General features: G+C 46.0%; 1 protein-coding gene across 3 annotated transcripts in view; it reads right to left on the reverse strand.

The window, feature by feature from the left end:
* The window catches only part of HPCAL1 (hippocalcin like 1), a 66,925-nt gene that overhangs the window by 2,771 nt on the left and 38,688 nt on the right, over positions 1–25,466 (reverse strand). For all 3 annotated transcript variants that reach the window (XM_069805812.1, XM_069805810.1, XM_069805811.1), the window contains 2 exons: positions 2,653–3,102; positions 1,380–1,485 (listed from right to left, as the gene is read on the reverse strand). In XM_069805812.1, coding sequence (XP_069661913.1) covers positions 1,380–1,485; positions 2,653–3,030 — 484 coding nt within the window. In that variant the 5' untranslated portion in view covers positions 3,031–3,102. The remainder of the gene's footprint in view (positions 1–1,379; positions 1,486–2,652; positions 3,103–25,466) is intronic.

The raw sequence follows: 25,466 nt of genomic DNA on the forward strand, positions 1-25,466 counted from the left end.
CTGAAAAAGAGTACTCATAACTATCAGGACATTTATTAGTACTCCCTTCTCCTTGCATTACTTAAAAGCAAAGCACAAATCAAAATCTATTTGCCACGTCCAACAGTCAGACAGGGAAGAAGAATCATTTCCAGTCACCAAGAGCACACGCGCTTCCCCATGCACAGACTTTATTACTTGGCACTGCATGGCTTGCAGGGCTGGTATTTTACTGGGAATAGGATGACTTTATTTCAGCAACAGATGGAGGATGTATATAGCAGGTTTTCTGAGCACTACTCTGTCGCACATCTGCACGCACGGCTACTTTCCGCAGAATAAAAATACTTTAATCATGTTATTTTAGGGCCCTCCACATGTGAAGTCAGGGGATGAAGTGCTAGTTTTGATGAAGTCAGAGGTAAAATACTTGAGGGCTTCAGCAAGGGCAGGAATTTGCCCTGAGGGCTGCAGCAGCAGATGCTAAAACGCAGCCATAAAATTCTCTTAAATAAAAGCCTTTCTACACATAAGATCATATTTTTCCAGGTCTCCGTATCTCAGCACTAGAACCAAATCTTTGCTCCCACTGAGCACATCAGTAGGATACAGCTCCTGATTTCACTGCCACGGTAACTCCCAGAGAAAACTCCACCTCGACTGGGATAAGAGGAAACATGTCGGTAGGCTGATGGGCAGAGGAAATTGCTCAATTTTGCCTGTGTTTTTCGAGCTTAAGGAAATGAGCTAGCTCAGGTGGAGGGGTCGTGGCAGGTACTCTGTCAGATAATTTATCAAGTAGTTCCATAATTGCCTTAGGAGCTGTTAACATCCCCCCGACATGCATGCTGCAACAGAATAAACACTGCAGAACTGCATGTGGCCATCTGCATATGCACACACGCCATAAACATGCACAGAGAATAAGTATTATGGACCCAGGGGAATTTTTGCTTTCAGGTACCCAACTGCATCCCCAACCCACATTACTGATGACAAGCCCAGGACTGCAACCCTATCAAGGGCAACAGGAGCAAAACCTTGTGCCTGGTTCGTGCTATGCCCAGAGAAAATAACCCAAAGACATTGGACTCAGTGAAGTTTCAGAGGAGCCTTTACAGTAGGGGATTTACCTGCAAAATGTCAGGGTAGGACTGCTCCCCTCCCCTCCCTTCGTCCCACCAGCAGGAAAAGTCTCTCACCCGCTGCCCACTTATTCACCCTACTTGTTACGGACTGGCGATGCTCACTGAGGTCAGGCAGACACCAGAGGTACCAGTGGGGACATCCCTGCCCTCTACCTCCCACCCACCCCAACTACCATGATCTGCTTCGACCAACGCTGGGCTAGAAAACCTGTACTTCTAGAGCCTGTGAAGGGGTGCCAGTGAAGATCCTACCATCGTTGTTTGTGTCCATCTGTCTGAAGATCTTGTCTGTTCGCTTCTCAGGAGTGGATTCATCTTCCGGCATTTTCATTACTGATGAAACCATTTTGTAGATTGCCTGAGTATTAAAAAAAATAAAAAAATAAAAAAAGACACAGGAAAAACACAACCCAAAGAATAAAGTATTAGGACTGAGAAAAAGAATTTAATCGTGTAGCAATAAAAAAGGCAGCTGACCCTGGCAGGCAGCTGTGGGACTTTATAAACCAAAACAAATAGGAATTTCTGACTGCAGCTTTTTTTATTTTTCTTTCCTGTATTCATTCACACTTTAAAAGAAGCTCCCACACCGCTGGGTCAGTTTAACTGAAAGTCAGTGTCTAGATTAATGTACGAGCAGGACTGGGCTAAGATACAGGAGGCAATGGTGTGTAATTCTCTTTTCTGCAACTGGGCTAAGCCATCGCCTCTTCGGCTGGCTCTCAACACACACTCAGTTACATTTATGCATGTGGGGTGTTGCACAGATGATAGGTGAATATCAATATATGGGAATAGGGGTTGTTTTTATTTGTGGATAGGTAAGGAAACACATTTTCAGACTTATAAGAATGTGAATAAAGATGAGACCTCTTTAGGACATCTGCAGTCCTAGCCCTCCTCCTAAATTATCCCTGCTCAGCCATGAGGACCACCACTGGGGCACTGGCTGGATGCATTATGTGCTTCCCAGTGCCCCTTGCAGTGCACTGGAGACACATCTCAGCTGCAGAGCGGATGACAAGCAGCCCACTCCCGAGACCAAGCCCCAGCCAGCATGTGGGGCAGGGGCACAGGGGGCTCTGCCCCGCATGCCCCCCAGTACAGCCCGTGGGCAATCTGTCCCCAACCTTCCGGAGACGAAGACACGCTACAGCCTTTCATTCGGAGATCATGTTGACTCACATCTGAAGTTTCAAAGTATTAATTTTGAGATTAATCAGGTCAGTAAAATTTGCATTCAGGGTTTTTTGATCCCATCAACACCCCACTAAGACATACCTAGGGAGAGCTGCAAGATTTTGGCTGTGGGCCAGTTGCACAGCGCCCTGTTCATCTCTCAGGCTCTTTCCTTATTTGCACCTTGTAGGTCCCACCATGGCCCCCAGTGTCCCTTTGGGGACCACGGGCTCAGGAGCCTCCCTGGGGCAGGAGGGACCCAGTTTGGCACATCCCTCATCTCCAGCTCCAGATGTCCTAGAGCAAAGAGGTTACAGCAACACGAACACAAGAAACAACATCTCACCTGCACTATTTCTAGCATTTCACCACGGCTGATGTACCCATTGCCATCCAGGTCGTACATACTAAATGCCCACTTCAGCTTCTGTTCCAGCTTGCCCCGAGAGGTGACACTCAGGGCGATGATGAATTCCCTAAAGTCGATCGTCCCGTCACCATTGGTGTCAAAGGTGCGGAAGACATGCTCCGCAAACTTCGATGCGTCACCATAGGGGAAAAAATTCGCGTATATTTTTTTGAACTCTTCCACAGTCAAATGGCCCGTCGGGCAATCTTTTAGGAAGCCCTTGTACCATTCCTGCAGCTCATGGTCTGTGAACTCGGTGTTCTCACGCAGGTCCTGGAGCACCTCGGGGCGCAGCTTGCTGTTCTGCTTTCCCATCCTCTTCTGGATCCGGGTTCAGAGGAGAGGGGCTGGGGGCAGGCAGAGCCCTGCAGTAAACGCAGACCCTGCCTGGGGCAAGGGGGAAAGAGGAGAAAAAGGATGCTGTAAATCACTGGGAAAAGATCTCATTTCATCTGGCCTCTTTTCCTCCACTCTAGGCTCTCTCAGTTACTAGTATGCTGCAAAAGGACAAGGGAAGGCAGTTTGGGAGGGACTATTTAGGAATTATTAGCCCTTATTATTAATGTTTATTATTTGGGAAATAATAATCCTCATTATTTTATTTTTCTGCTACAATCCCACTCCTGCATCATATGGCTTATGATGCCCAGGTCTGGATCCGAGCTCTTGACCCACCCCAACAGGCTGATCTGCTGTGGTGACCAAGCGGGAAGGGACAGCAGTGGCGATGGAAAGTAAAATCCATCTATTCAAAAGTGAAAGTAAGCCAGGATGAAGCCAGGGGCAGGAAGGGCAGGTGGCTCCGTGCCAGCCGCGTTCGCATCAACCAGAACCCTTGGCTTACGGAGCATCTTCTCCCTCCTCCTGTGACAGCAGCACCAGCACAAGGGAATTCATCCTTTCCAGCAGATCGCGACCCTCTGCCTTCCCAGGCAAGCAGAGAAAAGGGCTTTTTAAAGCAAAATGTTTGGCAAAGCAACTCCTGCTAGGTTTACTGGGATTTATATTTTTCTAAGCTTATTCAGCAAGTTCAACATTCCCCAGTGTGGGCAAAAGGGCATTTCAACCTCAGGATTTTATCAGAATTTCAGGAGGGTTTGTCCCCTCCTTTGACAGTGCCTGTGATGCGCAGGTGACTGCCTGGCAACAGGACAGCTCCTTCAACAAAATGAAAGATGGTCAATCTGCACTTAGGAAACAACAGGAGAAAAAAGATACCATGATGTATTTTTGGCTTTTACCCCTTTCAGCCTTTCATGGTTTCCCAGCAATACCAAACCGAGCTGCCAAGCAAGAGGTTGAGCTGCATCTCCTCCCCCAGACTGACAGGAATTTATTCACAAGCTTTGCACAAAGTCACATCCAAACCCCTATGACTGGTCCGGCATAAATGACATTTCTCTGCACAGCCTGTTATGCCCCTGTTAGGCTTGCTCACAGCTGGTGCAGAAGGTAGGTTAGTAACTGGCCACAGTAACACTGCATGGCTACATGGAAACTGCAAGAGCTGAGCAACAAAGCGCACAGAGACCAGGAAAAAATATAACGGGGGCTAAGCACTTCCCAGAGAGTAAAAATCCCAGGCATGCATAAGAACCTAAAAAAAAAAAAAAAAAAGTTAAAGGTCAGCAAAAAATAAGTTGCTCTACAGCTGACAGATTTTCAACAGCTGAATTTAAGCTCATTTGATTTGTATTCCACTTAGTCTCTGTGTCGCCTCAGCAATGTAAAAAATCCACATCCTGCTCTGTGGCTTAATACTCAGAGACAAAAAACAGCCAGCTGCTCATTAGTTCAATGCATTGGGCTTAACGGAAAACTGTGTTATATTAGCACGTCTGTTTTCTAGAAAAGCTGTCAATATTTCAGCTCCAAAGCTCTATTTTTGTCCATTATACTGCAGAGTTTTCTCTGGGCCCCTGACACACCTCGACTTGCTCCCAATATGCAGGGATGCTACAGCTCCCAGTCCCTGCCAGCATCATCCCTAGGAGAGTACTGGGCTGCCCTCCAGTTAAACCACTAACTCCCAGCTGCTCCCACTGCCTTTCCATCTTTGAATCTCCCCAGCTCCAGATATTCATCCTTGCAGTGCCAAGGGCAGAAAACACAATATTCTACTCTGCTGCAGTCAATTTGCAGAAAACACTGGTTTGGAGCAAATAACAGACGGACTGTGGTCCTTTTTTTAAGAGCAGAAATTGTAACACCATGTTTCTGTCCTTGGGTGAGGAGATACCTTCAGGTTCCATCCTTCAGTGAACCCCTCCACTTCATGATGCCTGGGTGCTTTGTAAGAGCTACTGTCCCGGCCCAAGAGCAGTCCCTGCCTGCCAGCCGCTGTCTTGGACTTCCCTGGGAGAGGGACAGAAGCATCAGAGCCCACTTAATGCAGGAGCTGGACTTTAAGCAGAAATAACCTCAGCTTTAATCATGCACATGGTTAAGGGACTGTAAAACTTCCAACTGGTAGTTAAAAGAGGTTTGCAAAGGTTTGCCATTTCTCCCTGTTCCTATAATACCTTTATTATCCCTGTTCCCTTAAAAATAGGGGCCCCTAGACAAGATGATAATTTAATTTACTAGCATTCACTACTACTAGTGATAAGATATATCCTGTTATTTGGACGGATGCTCATTTAATATCGGCTTCAAAAGCTTTATATTCAAGTAGTCTTTGCATTCAACAAATTACAGGTTATTTCAACCCTTCCTCTTTTACATCATTTTATATCAGAAAAGTAATGTGCAATGCTCTGAACACAACCCTTTTTTACATATGAGCTTTGTGAAAGGCTTTGTAATGTATTCAACCCAAACATAACCCTGCAGTTGTTGTAACCAATTTGTTGTGAATAATTAAATAACCAACATTAACATTAATTTATTAAAGCCAATCTAAAAAAAACCAGCTTCAATGTGAATTGTGTTGCAGGTAGCTCCTCCAAAATGAAATGCCTAAATATCTCATTAATCATGACAGCAACCCCTGCTGCTGGCATCCAACTGACATTTCATTCGATTGCTATAAAATGCTTTCATCAAATCACTTTCTAGAGGCTCAGTGGCTGATTTAGCCACAAGACCACTCGGAGGATGGTTGTTAATGGGAATCACAGGAGTGGGTCTGGGATGCTCAGGTCGGTCTTGTGATTAGGGCTGTGGGTTGTTTTTTTAACAAGCCTGTACCAGCCAAATCACTGGCTGCAGCGGGTGTAGAAGGCAAGGGTGGAGACACATCCTTGCACCCAACATTGCCCCGAGCAGTCAGCGGAGACCTAACTCCAACACTGCCTGCCTGTCCCTCATTTCCCATCATACCAGGGTGAAATCCAGGGAAGCGATGCCACATACATTGCGATGAGGTCCATCTCTGCTTAGCTTGATGAGCCCTCAGGTCACCTGGCACTATCATGGCAGTAACAAAAACAATCGCAGGAATGTCCTTGAGGTGATCGGACAAGGAAAAGCTTGGAAGTATAACTGCAGACCAGTAGACTTCACAAGTATGTCATTGCTCATGAAAGTGATGCTCAGTCATGTAAGGCTCAGACAGGGGGAAACGCAGATGCATTTTTGTTCCGGTTTCACACCAAAATTTTTGTTAAAATTATGCGGTGATGCTACCTGCCTGCAATAAGCTATGTCCACCCAGGCTAGAAATTGAGATGCCAGAGAACTCCTACCTGAATATATCCTCTGTCCTTCTAGACTCACCAAAAATAAGCAATAATCTCATAGCAAAAGCCTAGCAACGAGAAAAAAAGGTCATTTACTGAGGCCAAGACACACACCAGTTATGCAGCAGTACGGTGAGTAACTGTAGCTAACTCTGAAACAGCTAAAGTAGCAATTCTGTGTTTTTGCCAATAGATAGACTGATTGTCAGCATCCATGCACTGAAGTATTTGAAATACTTTTAACAAAGCTCAGTGCACCCTACTTTTGCATTAACTCTCCATCAATCACCAGTTACTGCAGATAGAAGTGTTCTCTGAATATGTAACCCAGAAAGCCGGAGACCAACTTGGCTTTTTCAATGCAAACCTTCTGAAGGCAAAAATCCCTTGAACTGAACTCCTGATGGGATCCTCTTAGTGCATCAGTTACGGCTGCAAAAGGAGGGATGACTCCTTGGAGATGCACTTCCTTGTGCAAACCCCCTTGGATACTGATTCAGTGTTAATAAAAAGACGAAAACTGATGAAATGCCCATCTGTCGGACAGAGGTGCTCTCCAGCAGAGAAAGACAGTTCACAGAGAAATAGAGTAAATACTCTTTATATTATCTGAGGTATCTGCTTTGCAGGGGGAAATCTAGCACCATTTCTCTTGCAGTGTTCACTTATAAAATAGAAGAAGCATGTCTGAGATCTGTTATGGTCCTGAAGCTATAGCACAGTGCCTCAGGGACTGCAGGAACCCAAAGCAAACAAACAGCATAAGCCAGGCAGCAAATACTGCTCTTAGTTGGTCTGAAATGCAAGAACCATTCCCGCAGGGGTGGAAGATTTTTTTTATTTTTAATTAAAACACCTAAAGCATTAGATCCATCACTGATGCCTTCTGCCCTGGGGTGCAGAAGAAGAGACAAAAGGATTTAGCCCACACCGACCTTGTGAGCATCATGTTAGAAAAGGCTTTGCTTGGAAACACTGTTTTACAGTGATGGTGGTCAAACACTGGCATAGGTTGCCCAGAGAAAATTTCACCATTCTGTGGAATAGCCTCAATATCTTTTTTCCTATGGCTAGGTGAAGATGAGAGCCAGGAGGAGGTCCTGCTCCCCTGGGGTAATTCAGCAACCATGGTGCCTTGTTCTGCAGCTGTATTTTTTAAAGTTTGATCCATGTATTAAGAAACAAACAAACAAAAACCTAAAAAACCCACAAAAACCCCACAGGTAGTCGAAACAAAAGCCTCAGTCACTAAAGATGTGTGCTGCCACACTTCAGGAAGACACCCTCGAGGAAAAATGTTTTGGGCTCTGGTAGCACCAGTGCTCACCAACACAGTCAACACACAGATGTATTTAAGAAGACTCCAGCTCCTGTGGGCCAAGCTGCAAGAGGGAGATGGGTTCCTGGGCACCCCAGCTAGCAACAAATGCCTAGTGGTACGAAAAGATCATATAGCAAATAGGCTGCAAAACTGGATTATAATGACATCCTCTGGACCATGCTTTGCCCAGGGCCAGTCAACGGGTCTGATCTGAACTGGGAGGGGAAACGTGCAATTACATGGGCCTGGGATGGATAACGAACTCTGGACTAAAGAGCAGATTTTGTTATGTGTTTTAATGCCAGTATCCTAAGCAACAAGCGTTGAAATAGAGAAGGCACAGGATATACAAATATGTTGCTATAGATATCTGGTCCTGCCTGGTAAACCCATGTGAACTTCTTTCCTGCCCTGCAGCAAAAGCAGCACGTACCAGCTACTGCAGCACCCACTTCGTCTCCCCAGGCTGTAGACCCAGGGCCAAAAGTAACACCTTTTGATAAAGTTTGAAGTGCAACAAGGAATACCTTCACCTCTTGAAAAGTTAATGTTAGAAGCAGCAAGACAAAAGAGAAACCTCGATCAATAATGCCGCGAAAAATTCAAGCCCTGAAGAAATGCTGCAGGGTTTGAGAGAAAAAGGCTGGCGTCAAGAGGAGCTGAAGCTCGTTCCTCTGCTGCCTTCGGGGAAACAGAGAAATGAAACCTGACAAGCGAAGAACAGACCACACTAAATAAATAAATGGGCTTCTTAAATTTTTCACTTTCAGTGACTAATCATGCTTTTATTTAAATAAGTAACATTGCTTACTTGCAACTTATTTTCAAGTTAAATCCTTTTCAGAAGCCTATTAAAAAAAGTGGGTGAAGGGGAAGGACTACGCCCTGTATCACCCACATTTTCAGTTCCAGAGAACCCAGTAACAATTCAGGTATGTACACTGAACGTCCTTCTGAGAGGCGGAGCGAATTAGTAACAGACCTTGAGCCACCTTACTTTTTAAGTTCATCCATCCAAATGCGTACCCAGGGACTGTGTGGTCTTGAAAACCTGATTCCACGTCTGGGATGAAAATCCATCATAGATAACCACCTACCCCCAAGCTCACCAAAAAAAGATATAATTACAAAGGCTTCAATCCTGCAAATAGCTATGCGAGAGGAGTATTTCCAGGCTGGCACATTAATTTCATGGAGTCAGCTACAAGGGCTGAAACCTAAGAAATTCACTTACGGGTCTCTGGATTGCTCCTGTCTATTGAAGTCACTTTACTCGGGATTATATTCCCAATTTACAGGGAAAAATCAATTAGTCTCTGACATCGAGCATCAATGCATTAACCCAAGAACCATTTTACAAATTCACTGCAAAGAAACAAAAGAACCACAAAACACCCCCAAACATTCATGAATTGCTGCTAATGAGGAAAAAAACGAGACCTGTGTTTGGACCAGAAAATTGGCAGTTCCTCAGGGAGCTCTCCATAACATTCTCCAGCTCAGGGAGGAGAGCTTATTACTGTAAAGGGCAAATATTCCCAATGCAGTAAGAAAAGCACAGAAATATTTTTAGGAAATTAGGAAATTGGGTTAATTTGGGTGGGAGCAGATTGGGCAGCAATACAGCTTGTGATTACAGACAGGAAAAGAAAATCATGAGTGGATTTTCCTTGTCTCCTCCCTTTGCCCTTTCCTTTTTTTTTTTAATGAACCCAAAGGAGAAGCAGCCAACCCTGTTTTGTCTGCAGAGGCTGTGCAAAGTTGGCAAGGCTTAAAAAAAAAATTACAGTTTGTTTACACAATATTATAGAGCAAGGAAAACATGTCAGCACAATGTCTTAGCCCACAAGGTCTTTTTCTGAAAAGGCTGGACTGCATGAGGAAAAACCCATGTCATGTTCACTGAATATACTATGGTGATATATAATTTTAAATAAAGCTCTGTGAGTGCGGGCCTGCAGGATACGGGAAGGTGCCTGATGTGAACTGCAAAATCAGAGAGAAGACTGCAACCTTTTAGAAAAAGGGAAGTGACAGAAATCAGCAGAGGGCACTATATTTTTAATATAATTAAAACCACAGAATTAGCACAGTTGGGCTGCTTTGTCATTGGATTTTAAAAGTTTCATACAATGTGTTTATTTAATTGATGAAAATAAATCACAGAATAATTCTCTACAGAATAATCACAGCCCTGGGAGAAAGGAAACTGGATTAAATTTTAGAAGAATTAGCCAAAATATGGCAGTATCAAGAGCCAGGCAATGGCACCTGAGATACCTCAGAGCATCAGAACCATTCACGTGGAGACGATGGAGAGTTTGGGGACAATGGCACTTGCTAAAGAGACAGTGACAGATGATAGTCAGCCCTCAGAGGCTGGTCTGCAAGACTATCCTCACTGCTAATTATGCCTAAATGGGGGGGGGAAGATGCGATGCGCTTCCCAAGCTGCAGGTACTGTGCTGAGATACAGGAGTTGGGAGGAATCAAGGGGATTTCAGGGTAGCTAATCTGAAACAGGGAAGAGAAGAGAGTTGGGTTTCTTTTCAATATTTAGCAGAGGTATGCTTAGTAAAAAGATGCTCAGAAATTTGGTTTTGGAGATATGGCAACTAACTACCTTCAACAAAAATTCAACCAACATTTATTTAGCTGCTTAATTAAAAACACTGAAACACTGTGTGTTTCTACTGCTACCCAATTTTTTGTTTCAAAAATCTCAAATCTAATATAAATGCATCCATTTATTTTATTAATCCAGCTTTCTAAATGAGCTTTTTTTTTTTTTATATAGATCATCACTTTAAAATAGCACAAAAGCCACTGGTTAACATCCTTGTAAAAATACACTCTACTAAACCAAAATTCATCTCAAAACACTGTTCTCTTTCCCCTTCAGTGGCAACCACTAATGATAATAATCTAATTATTTCACACCTTTGTCTTCCTGTTTGCTGAATGAAAAAAATGCTATAGGTAAAAATCTAAAAGCAAACCTAGAGTTTAACTTTTTGTTTCTTGCAGAGGTGTAAAAACCCTGTGAAATAAAAAAAAATCTGTAAAATAACTACACGAGAACAGCATCTCACCCGTAAGGAAGGAACATGGTTCTGCTGGATGCAGCAATTCAGGCAGCAGAAGACCAAGTCTTCTGTTGGTAGGAATCAGCCCAAGCTCTACACTAGCTGAGGATATTACTCAAGTCTTGCTGCAGGTGACTGTACCAGCCTCAGGGATTTTTTAAAATTTATTTTTACAATCAAGGAGCCAAAAGTGCAGAGACTACTATCACGTGCAGGAAAGCCACATCCCCAGCACACATCTTGGACAAGAGCATCACAGAGGAACGTGATGCAAGGTTTGTGCTCGGGTTAGTATCAGGGCAAGCACAAGCCTTCGTGCCTCGAGAATGCAACGCCAAACACCTTGTATTGAATTATAGCAAAATCTATGCTGGGATGCAGACACCCATCTGGGGCAATGTCCTGATGTCCTCCCGGGATGGCCACGCCAAGGCACGCCTGGGCTGGTGGCTCCCCACCGGCAACGTGTGCGAGGGCACACGTGGGTGTTTGCCCAAGGCAGTGCCTCGGCGGTGTGAACTCCAGGGCTGATGGTGGCAGGGATGAGCGGGGCATTGGCATTCCTGTTGGGTGGATCTTGAACACAAAGTGCTATTTTCTATACCCACTGCAGAGACAAAAACGACATCCTTGCTTGATCAGCGGTGGTATGACAGACCATCTCTCTGGCCATGCATGATGCTCAGTGATACAAGTAATACCCCCTCTCACCTCTTACTTCAGTCCCCATCATTAAAAATGGGAGATCTCCAGACAACAGGAGACATCGTATTATTTTGTCACTAGTTCCTACAAAATCAGTACAAAAATGGGCAACACCCCTTCACTGAGCTGCCTGGGACTGTGCTTGCTGGACTCTCCCAGCAGCTGGGTCCAAGGCAAGCAGAGGCTTATGCAGCAGCATGGCAGGACACCTCCAGTACCAGCCCACGCACTAAGTAGGTGCAACTTTCATTAATCCTGAACACTCAACAGTATGATTCGCTTTTAAGAGCATTCACTATAAATTACGCAGAAGAGCAATATGACTGCCTGTCTCAGAGAAAGGGAGTGCTCCATATCAGAGGAGACAGTGGAAGATCCCCTGACTCAAGACACACGTTGACATTCTTAAGGGCACCAAGAAAAGCCCTCTGAAAATCCTTTCTCTCCTCTGACATTTCTGCGTGGCATTCAACACTCAAATGCAAATAATCTCAGAAGCAAACCATGCAATCCGCACTCAAGACATCACTTTTTTCATTAACCTCCACCACAGGGCTCCATCCCCAGCAATATCCACACCAAATGTGCTTTTCTGAGCGCTGCGGGTGAGGGCTACCTGGAGCTGAGTCTCTGTCAACAGGCTGGGTAAGAGAGCAAATGGAAAATCAAATCACGCTTAATTTTATACTTATATCTGAGTGATGCCAGTAGTGGCCAAATAGGTGTATTTTCCTCCCTAACTGGGTATGGTAACAGGAAGGAGATGTGATGGCTTTGAAGCAGGAAGCACCCCAACAGGCATGGGATGAGAAGAGCTGACCTCCACCTGAGACCACACATGGGGCACATCCTGTCCCACCGCCTCGGTGTCACAAAAACAGGAAACGAGTGTCTTCTCTCAACAGCAATGTTGAAGGTGGACATTCATGGGGGGAGAAGGGGACGAGGAAGAAAACCTACTCCTGATACCACCTTAAGGTCTCTCCTTCAGATGGCACTATCTCTGTGAACTTTGTTTTAGTAAAGGAAAAAAAAAAGAAAAAAAAAACAAACACTTAATCAGTAAGGTTTTAACATATCAGGCCATGGACAGATAAGCTCTTCGGGTCTGGCCACACCATGATACTGACCTCAGCCACTTTTTGATCTTTTCATTTATTACTCTGGTCTCTGAAGAGACCCTAAGTTATACCTGATATCAACTACTAGTTAGCTCCACTTCTAGCAGGGCTACAGAAAATCCTACTAAACCCAACACTTTCACCAATTTCTGCATCTTTCACAAACCAAGATCCATGCTAGCCACCAGGCTGTCTTTTTTTTTTTAATCTCCCTTCCCCAAGGATGACATACCTATTTTCCTAGAAATTTTCAGCAACTTTTCTGCATGAGAAGGTATCCTGTGTGAGAAACCACGTCAACAAGACCTTTCCGTAAGTGCAACATTTGCGTAATGTCAACACAATAATTTATCATTTATTTTTTCCTCTTGAGAGAAACAGGAAAAAAGTGTTTAAAGGACATGGCAGTGGTTAAAAGGAGGGCTACGCTGGTGGAGGATGGTACACTAATTGAAAGTTTCTGAAGTGATGCCTTCTCCTGGGGTGTGCAGACATCAACTTTCAGCACAGAACAGCGAGGCTGCTTCCCTTCACCTTGAAGCCTGCCAACAGCTTCTCATTGGCAGTATGTTGAAAAGGAAAGGCCAGTGAACGCACCACCTTCAGGGTCAGCAGAGTCAGCTCCAAAACTGATGTAGGTATTTGGAGTCACACTGGCATCAGGGAAGAGGTTCCTGCCAGAGGAAGGTGAAGCTTTTATCTGCTCAGCTGAAGGCAGTCTGGACCATGGAGGCACCAGGTAGATCCTCCAGCTGATGCTCTGCCCTGGCTGAGCCTCCTGTTCAGTCTCTTCTCTCTTCCCTCTGCAAACACAGGCACAATCCTGCTGCTAGACCTTCCTGAGATATACCCAGCGCAAAAGAAATAGCCCCATATTTCCCCCCATGCTCTGAACAGAGTACACAGTACCTTAAAAGCATTTCAGGCCCTCACATTCTTGCGGTCAACATATTTTTTTTAGCTTCTTGACCCTCTATTGCAGAGATCCTGACTTGTGAGACTTATTTTGAGATCTACCTTACATTTCAGAAGTAGAACACAGCAGCAAGCATCAATCAGGCTCCCAAAGGAAGCTCAACCCCCATATTTCCTCTCTGCAACACCAACATTTCCAACTGCTGGAGGGGTGGTGGGGCAGGATGGACAGACAGGCATTTATATCTCCCATAGCCAAGCCCAGGACAGTGCTCTTTGGCATTTTGGTGCCAAAACCTTCTGTTTTGGAAAAAGAGAGGAGCCGCGGCTGAGGATGACGCTGCTGAACAACGGCACGTTGCCCTGGCATGCTGGGTTTTGGAGCAACTCCAAGTAGGGTGGGACTGTAAGGAAGTGGACAAAAGCTTTGGATAGAGATCTATGGGGAGGAAGTGCTTCCTACTTCCTATACTCCACAGAAAGGACAAGGGCTTTAAATAACCCTCCTCCCGAGCCCTGCTGAAGACCAAAAGGAAGATTCTGCTGCTGGAAGAAAGTCCTATCTGGCTAGGACCTGGCTGAAGGCTGCCGTGCGTCTCCCATGGGATGCGGCCGCCCTGCCGCAGTTCCCACCACTTTGGTGGGAAGGGGAAGGCTGGGCTGCCCACAGTCCCACTGTGACTGGCACCATCCAGATAAAAAAAGGGCTCTCAGCTCCCCCATCAAAGCTGCAGAGCCAGATTTGCCCCCTGAGAACATCCTTTGCTCAAAAAGGAAAATCAAGAAGCTACATTTAGACTTCGCAATGCCATCTTGACATCACACTTTTTCTCAGGCCCATTTACCTTTTAGCCTTTTCTAATAGGACTGCAGCAGCCCCTTTATGCTGATGGACAGAGACACTCAACCTGCTCCATCCATCCCTCCCTCCCCACCTCTGCAGCCACACCAGACCCTCCCCTCCTTGCCTCCCTCCTGCCTCTTGCATGGTCCTACATGTAGACCAAGAACATTGGAGCCAGGACAACCTGTAGGTTGGGCAACAGTACTGATAAGCTGGCACTGAGCAAAAAACCCCCACTCCTAACGAATACCAATGGAATATTTACTTTGCTTGGATGTAACAGAATCAGACCCTAAATACAGTAACACATATTTGCAGACCACCCAGATCTTTCCTTTGTACAGTACTGCATCAGTTATCTGTCCATTTTAATGTACATATTCAGTTGTCACATCTCTCACCTGCCCTGTTCTCTGCCCTGGGTGTCAGACCATGGGAAGAAGCCTGTTTGTCATTTTTCAACCCATCCTTCGTGTGCTGGAGCACCCATTGCCTATTAACCCAATAGAAGACGACTTGTGCTGTGCCAAAGTTGCTTAAATCTACATCTCAGATATTTTCAGTGGGCTGGAAGATTTAATAATGGAAAATGCAGGAGAGAAGGAAGGAAACCACAGGTTTGGAAAATATCAGGCTAGACAGATTAAGAAGCAATGCGGAAAAAATATACTCCAAATTATATTCTCAAAACAAAAACAAAGATATAGGCAGGTCGGAAAGAACCAAGTTGTGCACACATTTCTGCTATGGTCTCTAGTAAGAAATGGCATTGCTTTGAAATGGGATTGAATAAACAAACTTCACCTTCCTGGAGGAAAAAATTAGTTCATGAATGGCTTTGCACAAAGCAATTACCCACTGGTTTGGAACACACGCCTGTGGCTTTGACCTGCCCAGATAGCCATCGAAACTGCACTTGGTCCAAAACAGGGAGAGATAAAGTTATCAATTCCTCCCTGGTTTTACAAAGGAGCGAAAGAGTCAAAACTATTTCTCATAGCAATTATCTGCCAGGTACTGGGTTCAGTGGACAACAAAATGTGCTCAGTAAATGTACTGGTGTTATAAAATTCCTGGGTCATATCTACTAATTCATATTATGGCAATACAGTGAGCACCCAGCTGAGAGGGCGGCTTTGTTGGGCTGAAATTAGACAAAGTGCAGTAAGAAACAGCCTGTGGTGACACTGAATTCGCAGCGAGGGGTGAGAGGGACAGATCTGCCCGAGTGCCAGCCCTGAAGAGGTGGCATATCCACCACAGGCATGCACTGAAGCGAAGATGCTGAGTGCCACCATTCCTGCAAATTCAATTTGGTTATTGTAGGTTATTTCTTTTTCTTGTTGTTTCCAAGCCATTTTCACATCCTATAAGCTTCTGTTACTCAGCTTTGTCCTAATGGCTTCCGTATAGAGCTATGCCAGGGTGGATGTAGCTCCATATACTTGCACTTTAATGTAGTCAATACTCATTATTTTCAATATTCCTAAAGATGAGCTGCTCCTCTTGGAAATACCATTTTTGGGCCCTGATATGGCAGATGTGGCATCACTCATTGACCTTCTTCCTGAGCTTCATCCCAAAAGCCAGCCAGGCTTTGCTCCCACTATCGCAGTCACGGGCCTCATTCCTCTACCAGCTCAACATCATCTTCTAATTTCCAGCCTGAATGTATTCAGTGCCGGTGACCACATTTGCTCTGGTTCCAACACCGTCTTCTCTAGAACTTCCCCTCTGTTACACACACAGATAGAGAGCCATCACTCCCACATCAGTCTTGGCTTTCCTGGCTTAAATGACCGGGCTCTTTTTGCCCCCTCTCAGACACACCTTCTCCTTTCCCCGTGTCATAGAAATCCTCCTATGCACTTAGTGCAGTGACAGCCTCACCGACTCCTGGCCACCAGGACCGCACACACCATCTTGGACGAGGTTTCACCTCGACACCGAGTTTCCTTATCTGCACTGGGAACTCATCCAAGAAGGGGATTTGTCTTCTCACCTTAGTGCCTTGGGTCAATCTGTGTTCAGCTCTGCCTGGGGTCCTCTCAGTGCTACCAGATGAGTAGCTTCTCCTCTGCTCAGAGACATATTGCCCCTACGTTTCATGCCTTTTCTGTGACTGCCATCCCCAGGGCTACCCAGCTCGCTCAGAACCACATCCTGATCTTCTTTCACGTTAATGATAAATGGCAGCATTGTGGCATCAGATATCTGGTCTGTGCACTCCCAAATATGAAGCTTCAAAACCCATCCCCTGAGAAGGTCTAATGGAAGAGATGTGAAGCTCAGCGGAAAAAACAATGTTAAGAAATAAGTGACCCAACACATTTCTGGAACGTCTCCACGTGTAAAACCTAGTGGTGCAAATCACACAAGACTTTTCCAGTTTCTTCTCCAGCTATAAGTGTCAGGCAACCAAGGAAGACCACTTCTATCACTCATCCACAGTGTGAGAACAGGGAATAATGGCATATTTGTTTCATAAACAAAACAGCAGGCTTGCACAAAACCAACCAACCAAATCTAACCACAGCCTTAACTAGGGGAGACCACAATCACTCTCTATTTGCTATTCAATAGGATCTGGGTACGAGAAAACATTTTCAGCAAGTGCAGCTTCTCACACACATATGTTTGTATTTTGTCCAAAATAAAGGGTTTTTTCCTCCTACAGGGGGAGATTCAGATCTGGCCTGTCAGAGAAACAGCTGTAACAAACAGAAAGGCCACTAGGCAGTTTGCTCTGAAAATAAAATTTTAAAATCCCCCTTTACTAGAGCAGTAAAAAAGGTGACTGAAAATATCCCTGAATGCTATGAGCAGGTTGCAGCCCCCTTGGAATGTGAAGGGCCTCAGGATCAGCCATAGGGGCAGGAGAAGCAGTTCAGCAAACGTGTTCATACACACTTACAGATACATGGCACTTGTAGTCACTGAGAGATTTGCCACTGAGAAAAGCCTTTTTTTTTTTTTAACATCAAAAGAAGTGTGCCCTTTGTGGTTTTACCCCATGGGTGGAACCACAGTGAGCTGGCACTGCTCCTTCCCTAGCTCCAGGCAGCGCTTGCACTGGAGCAACATGGCAGGACCCTTTGCAAACCAGAAAGGCACCCTGGATTGGGTCATCGTACAAGCAAACGGATGGGGAGAAACCATGCAAACATACCACAAGTTTGCCAAAACCTTTGGCTATGCTGTAACAGCGTTTGGATGTACGTTGGGGCATGCAGGCAGCTTTGGCCAGGCACAAGCCTGCTCAGCTGGGCGCTCGCTCCGACGGCCCATCACTGCCGACATGCGAGTCGCGAAAAAGCTTAAAACCCCTACATGTCTCGGCATGCCACTGAATAAAATTTGTGTATGCATAAAGCCCCCAGATCGACTTTTCCTATAAAAAAGTGACTGTTTCTCAACCAAAACTGCTCTTTCCGGCAGGGAGGGGAGCTGCGGCAGCACATTTCTCCAGGCTGCACCACGAAGCCACAGAGGCTGCTAGGAGCACTGCAGGCAGAACTTAGAGCTCCTCAACAAGAGCACCACTCTTTACCCACAAATAACCCCACTAAAACAGGTCCAATTTCTTGATGCTGCTCTTGCAGCCAGTGCTTCCACGCCCGCAGCTTTCCCAGAGAAAACCACAGCATGAACATGCTCTAGCCCGCACTATGTTTAACACGAGTAGCCTGGTTTCACACATCTGTACAAGCAGTGGGAGCTACCATTTCTTTGCTAAGAGCACATCTTAGGCTGGTACGTGTTAAAGTTAACCAGCGGTGAAGCCCGCTGCTCCAGCTCTCCCGGCAGCTGTCCCAGCCTAAAAGCTGGAGGATGCTGGAGGGCTCCCGCTGCGAAGCAGAGAAGTGGCAGTTGAGATCTGGCCTCCACCGTGCCAGGCACCATGCACGGGGCTAAAAAGAGCCTGTCGCTGTGCTAAAAAGCAGATAATTTAAGTAGAAAGGCAGCTGATAGGACTTCGCTGCTTTGCCGAGGAGCCAGCTAGACAAATGCATCTTGCAGCAGCAAACATCACCCTGCATCGACAAGGTGGAGGGTCCTTTCAAATCAGTCCCAGGCAGGTCCAAGGACAAGGGCTGGGAATAAAGAGGAGCTGCCTGATAAATGGCAACACTTGGCAAGCCTAAAAAAATGTATCTGCTTCCTCTCCTTCAAAAGGTTATGGACCTCTTTCCTACCATTGCCTCCCAGCTCATCATTACATTTACCCTGACTGAAAATATTAGATGCCTCATGTCTTAAACTTGAAGAACATTTTTTCCACTCAGACACAGGAATTTTGCTTACCTTCATCAAGTAGCAGTGCCAAAAGTTGTTCAAGTACAGTATAAATATCAGCCTTTGCCAGTAAACAAGTGCAGATTTTAGCACCAGATCTCACAAGAATAATCACAGAATGGTTTGGGTTGGAAGAGACCTTTAAAGATGGTCCAGTTCAACCCCGCCTGCCATGGGCAGGGACACCTTCCTCTAGACCAGGTTGCCTGGCCTTGGACACTTCCAGGGACAGGGCATCCACAACCTCTCTGGGCAACCTGTTCCAGTGCCTCAAGACCCTCATCATAAAAAATTTCTTCCTTATCTATAACCTTTCTTCAATCTATAACCTACCCTCTTTCAGTCCAAAACCATTGCCCCTTGTCCTGTCACTACAGGTACTGGTAAAAAGTCTTTCTCCATCTTTTTATAAGTCCTCTTTAAGTACTGAAAGGCTGCAGTAAGGTCTCCCTGGAGCCTTCTCTTCTCCAGGCTGAACAACCCCAACTCTCTCAGCCTGTCTTCAGAGGAGAGATGTTCCAGCCCTTTGATCATTTCTGTGGCCCTCCTCTGGACCCACTCCAACAGGTCCCTGTCCTTCCTGTGCTGAGGACCCCAGAGCTGGATGCAGCACTCCAGGTGGGGTCTCACCAGAGCAGAGCAGAGGGGCAGAATCCCCCCCCTCAACCTGCTGGTCATGCTTCTTCTGATGCAGCCCAGGATACGGTTGGCTTTCTGGGCTGCGAGTGCACATTGCCGGGTCATGTCCAGCTTCTCATCCACCAGTACCTCCAAGTCCTTCTCAATCCATTCATCCCCCAGCCTGTATTGACACTGGGGGCTGCCTGACCCAGGTGCAGGAACTTGTGCTTGTCCTTGTTGAACTTCATGAGGTTTGCATGGGCCCGCTCCTCCACAGCCTGTCAAGGTCCCTCTGGATGTGTCATGCCTTCCCTCAGATGTGTCAACTGCACCACTCAGCTCAGTGTCATCTGCAAACTGGCTGAGGGAGCATGCAACCCCCGTCTATGGCATTACTAAGTTAAAATACATGACACCACCTTGCAAGTAAAAGCCCAGCTGGGGAATACCAGCATGGACTGAGCAACCCTGCATGCAGGACTGAAGAACGTATACAGAGCTAAGCTGGGCCGCAATTTCTAGAAACTCCATTTCCATGCTTTATTTATTTGTATTTAACAAACTAAAACCCTAAGTGCCAAACTGAAGGCTCAGTGACAACTCATACTAAACAAATTAGCTACTCAGATCATTAAAACACTTGAGAGCTGCTTTACTTCCTTCTGTTTATGCTCTACTAATCTCTACACTTCTCTCAGTCTGATAAAGTAATAATAAAAAAAAAAATCCATTCCACTTTCGGTTTCTGACCACAGAAAGCATCATGAGTTCACAAGATACAGGGATTTTTTTAAATGAGAAGTATTATTCTCCATATACTTTCAGTAAATAATCCCAGTGAGTCTAGGTATGAAATAGATCTGCAAAATTAAATAGGCAAGAATGTAAACTTAGCATCTCTGCTTCAAAACACTCCCAGCCTCACCTAAGGAGCGACTTGGCTGGAAAGTCATTTATCAAAACAAAGAGGCCAAGTGATGCATGAGTGCCAAAGACACGGCAAGGAGAGCAGGGAGGGTAATGCCTAAGTCAGTTACGCAAGTGGGGAAGCACAGGGTGAAAGGACAGGAGGACTCTGCGGGACGCATGGCAGCCAGCCTCGGAAAGCTTATAAAGAGCTTTGGCAGGAACTGCCTGCCCCACTGGTGATGGTGAAGCTGGGCTCCGGCACCACCAGCTGCAGGACCCCACACCCAGCACCCCGAGCAGCAGGGCAAAGCTCTTGGTGGTGTGCTGATGAGCTTTGTGCTTGCTGGGCACATGTGTGGAGCCTGCGGGATGCTAGGGAAAACAACAAAAGGCTTTTGATGCTTTCTCTGCCATCTATTCCGGTTTTTAATGCTGGTTTGGGTTTTGGGTTTTTTTTTCTGGGTTTGCTGCTGAAGTGCCCACAGACAATGAGACTATTGAGCATTTACTACAGCATGAGATTAGGCTGGGTTTCAGTTTCTGCTGAGCCTGCTCATTTCTTCCTTCCACATTCTTACAGGAACAGATGCTAAAATATAAACAGGCAGTCATCAACATAAAAGCAGAAAAAGGAAGATTCTTCATATAACAGCAGTTAAAATTATTCTTTTTCACAGCTTTAGCCAGAACCACTCAATAGCTTGCTCCTCCGTCTAATTACATTATGTTAAAGAGGCAAGGAGCTATTACTTTGTCTTTTCTTTAATAACAAAAAAATCCACATACACACCTCAAAATATGAAAAACCTAACCAACCAACAACAAAACTGGCCAAACTGGCCAGATTAAAAGAAGTCTTCAGAGGAGCTAAATAGAAAAATTACTTTTGTCCCCTCCCATCACACATGACTGTGGTGCTGCCTTCAGACACCAAATTTGATTGCTGCAGCAATTAGTCCAAAATTCAAGGCAAGCTGAAACTGCTGGACACACCAAAGAGCATCCCTGCACTATAACCAGTTCTTCCCCCACAGAGGAAAACCAAGTGGATGAATAACTGTGGTTAATAAAAAGAAGCTAGCCATCCCTGGGCTGCAGCATCAGCAAGGACGAGGCGACAGCAGCCCTCATTAAACACCCAGCCCTCGCGCCACCACTTGAGTCAATGCAGGAGCATCTCTTCCCCGGGTGCTTTGGTACCCAGCGACCACAGCCCAGAGCATCCATCCCCACGGGGCCACGCAGCAGAGACAGAGCCACCAGAGCGTGGACTTTCTTTGGGGAAAAAAAAGGTGGAAAGAAACCCAGATTGTGACTCTGACCAGAGCCCTGCTCCGCCACGTTTCTCTTTTCACCCATAATTACTCCTGTCACGATTACTCGTGCAAAACTGCCTGCATTCTTCCAGAAACTAAATTGCATCCATCAACTTTATGCCTGCTCAGAAAACCCCTAAGTACAGCAAGATGCTCTCCCATGCAGCTCTGCTATTCAGATGCTTTGTCAGCTAGATGGGCTATCTGCAAGCCCTCCGGGCACTTTTTAAAGTACCTTTTACATACAGATATAATATCCATCGTCCACTAATGCTTTTAAAATGCCGGATGCTTCTCATCGGCTGCCCCAGATAGGCAACCCCCCCAACCCCCCCCCGCAAGCCTGTACCTCCCCGGTGCTGCTCCGCCAGCCCACTGCTGAACCTGCAAGCGCCATCTCCTCCAGGCTGGGGGAAAAATATGTTAATACAGGTCAGAAAAACAAGATCATAGAAGACCGAAGCCACTGATCCCCCCACATCAGGTTGCTTCCTTGCTCAGTGCAAATTTTTCCAGAAGGTTGCTAAACCTCTGAGAACTAACACGCTGTTAAGTACAAACATGCAATGTAAACATACAGACAATATATATGTCAGTAGACCTGATGACAAGAAATCACTGATAAAACTTAGGAGGACTTTCAGAGAAATCTTTCCAAATCATCAGCTTCTGGATTTAAGACAAGCGAGGTAGGTTCATAGAGGTAAAAAACAAAGTTCATGGAGTAAAATGGATTTAGCTCACATGGAGAAGAAAGTAAAGGTCCCTGCTGGCAGTTCAGGCCAGAACCAGGCTCTGCAATATCTTACTGACCACAAGCTAGGGGAGTTTCAATCCTGCCTGTAAAGAGCAGAGAAAACAACGCAACTTCCTATTGCCTTTGTCAGCTTATTTGTAAACACTTTAGTATTAAGAACATTTTAATCACCTGTGCATCCCCTGCACAATATCATTAGGTTTTCTTTAAAAAAAAAAAAAAAGAAAAAAGAAGGCAACAAAGTAGGAAATGTCGTAGCATCCTTAACGAAAAAATAATGCGCTCCCGGGCAACTCTCGATGAATGCAGCTGCCCTGTGGTTTCAGCCAGCCGCCGCTGCCTTTCTCGCTTCCCGTCTGCAGTTCTCCTAGCCCTGGCTCAGCAAACCGCCCCAGCACCGCACCGCTCCTCCCTACCTGGAGAGCGAAGCCCCCCGTGAGCTGGCACAGCTGCCGTTGCACAGCGTCCTGGTGGCTCTCCAGCTGAGTTTTGGTGCCGGTTATACCACAGTAACACCACACTGCCGCACTGGCACGAGAGGCTGCCATTATATTACACATCTTTGATGGCTTCAGGTTGCTCTGCTTGCTCATCTGTTTCACCCAGAGCAGCACCCAGACCTCTAAAGCACTCTGGGGATTTAGGCTTTAAAGCCAACCACCTCCCTCGTCGCCAAAACACACGCTCGGGACCGACGGAGGACCTGCACGTTTGCACCATGACATGAATTTACAGGCGCAGAGGGACTTCATGCAGCCACCCGCACAGGACAGACACCCTACGTACTGACTGATGGCAGCGTGACCCCCTGGCACAGGGAGAAGGGCCGGCCACGCACCGACTGCCCAAGGGGGTGCCAGCCACCCCCCACTCACCCCCTCACCTTGCCCCTTCAGCCGCTCCGGGCTCAGGTGGGGGGTTCCCCAGGCCAGCCCTGCCGCCCCATCCCTCTGGCTGCTCCATCGCAGCCCACGCAAACCAGGAAGCGGAGGTGAGCCGGGAGTTTATTTTTAGATGAGGGTTTTTTTTTTCTTGAATACAAAGCGAAAACACGTACACAAACGACGTGTACACCCTCACTCCGCCCAGCAATGGGTTTTACATTTTACACCCTTCCGACACTCAGAAATTCCTGGGCGATGGTGGAGAACAGACATCACCGTATTATCACCCCATACGTTTCCATTATCCCATTCCTACAAGGGGAAAATAAGAGTCTCTCAAACACTGAATTAAGTCTCTCCACGAAGCAGGCAAAGCCTGAAGAGAGAGCTCAGAGAGGGAATGTGCCCTTAGCACTGCTACGGCATAAAAGTGGGCAGGTGGCTCCACTCTCGGCTTGTGTCCCCCTTTTCCTCCTCCCCTAAAACCATCCAGGCTCAGGACATCCAGGAGCACCGGCAGAAGATGCAGCTCACACCTCCAAAGCTTCGCTGCAGAAGTTTCAGAGAAAGAAGAGCTAGCATGGGATTATTCGTTCATTCCTTCCCACCAGTTCAAACACAGTTTTGAATCCCTACTAGCCAGGAGTTGGCTGTTGCTTCACTTCTGCAGCTCCTCAGACATCATTACTTATAGTATCTTTGAGTGTTGTCGTTAAACAAGATACGGGATCTCAAGAGACACCCCAAACTTTAGTTTCAGAGATGCAGGCAGGTAGAAAGGTTGAAAGGTTTCCAAGCAGTTGATGGTTTTGCAGTCTACAGCTCCCCAGGCCGAATTTTCAGAGCTAGGAGGAGACCACTTGGCTGGTCACCCATCCGTTGTGGGAGTTTCTGGTACAGCACTTAGTTTCCCTCAAAGTTAAAATAAAGACAAAAGTTGAAAGATTCCCTGCTTTTCCAACATGTGTCTATAAGAAATTTACAGATATTTCTTTAAAAAAAGAGGGGCTCAGCTCAGCATACACATATCTACACCTACAGCAGCAAGACTTCTGCATCAAAGAGAAGAAAATCGTCAAGGAGCAAATACATTTACACAAGACACAGTTTGTGCCCACAGCCTGATGTGGCTATATATTCAGGCTCTAATGGCAAAATTACCTGTTTCAACCTCTGTTCAAAGAGAAACCCCATGCCAGCAGAGGGCCACTTAGATGTGCACATTATTAATATAGAAATGATTGTTCCAGAACTCTGAAAACCCTAATTAATCACAGCACTGGTTTTAGGAGTGATCATTTGCAAATCCCACACTAGCTCTGCACCACCCTGATGTCACTGGTGATGCCTCATCCCAGACAGAAAAATGCCCTCACTACTTGCTGGATACCATACTGCTTAGACAACAAGTGTAAGCTGTCATTTTGATGAAAGCAAACTTGAAAGATAAAACGAAGCCACTCAAAATCATAAGAAGGCATCTGCCTCAGTTTTAGTATCTCACTACCAATTTTTACCTCCAAGACAAGAAAAATTTGGTGGGTACGCCATTGCACAGCAGCTCAGGGATGGACCAGACAGCTTCAAGTGCTACAAAACTTGAAGACACAAGCTTTGCTCCCCAACCTCAATAAAAAGAAGATGTTCATGAACATAAAAAGGTGGAAGCTAAGACAGTTGGGTCACTCCAACCACTCAGTGGTCCTCTACACTAGGATAAAAAGTAGATTCAATGCAGCCTTGCAGATACCTTAATTAATTCAAAAATCTTTTGGAAAGGCTGGCAAATATGTTTGTGTGTTTTAAGAAGCAGAGCTGATGGGAACATCTTTTCCCAGTCCAACCCAACAAACACATGGTAAGACACAGGCTGGCTTTAAGACAGCAGATGACGTTAGCTAACAACCACCCCTTTCTTCACTCTGTCAGCCCTCTTGGACCGTCTCAACCAGCCAGACTGGGTTTTCAAAACAGATCAATGTATCAGGGTGCCCAGAAGGGACCGGGGCAGGTTATGTGCCGACATGTCGTTCAGGCACGCTGCAGACCAGATCCACCCTGACCAAGCAGCTGAACTCATCCTGTCAAAACAGTGTTAAAAGTACACCTTTATCCTCTCCTGGATGGAGCTTGGCCTCTTTCAGGGATGCCAGGATTGGGATGTGAGCAGCACTGCTCTGCTGCCCCAAACCACCTCACCCCATGTGATGCTGGTAGTGGCGTCCTGAATGCATCACCACAGATGGCAAAGCTTTCCACAGCCTCTGCTTACCTTATTGCCAAAAGTTTTTTGTAC

This window comes from Haliaeetus albicilla, chromosome 18 (genome assembly GCF_947461875.1).
Source record: "Haliaeetus albicilla chromosome 18, bHalAlb1.1, whole genome shotgun sequence".
NCBI classification, from domain to species: Eukaryota; Metazoa; Chordata; class Aves; order Accipitriformes; family Accipitridae; genus Haliaeetus; species Haliaeetus albicilla.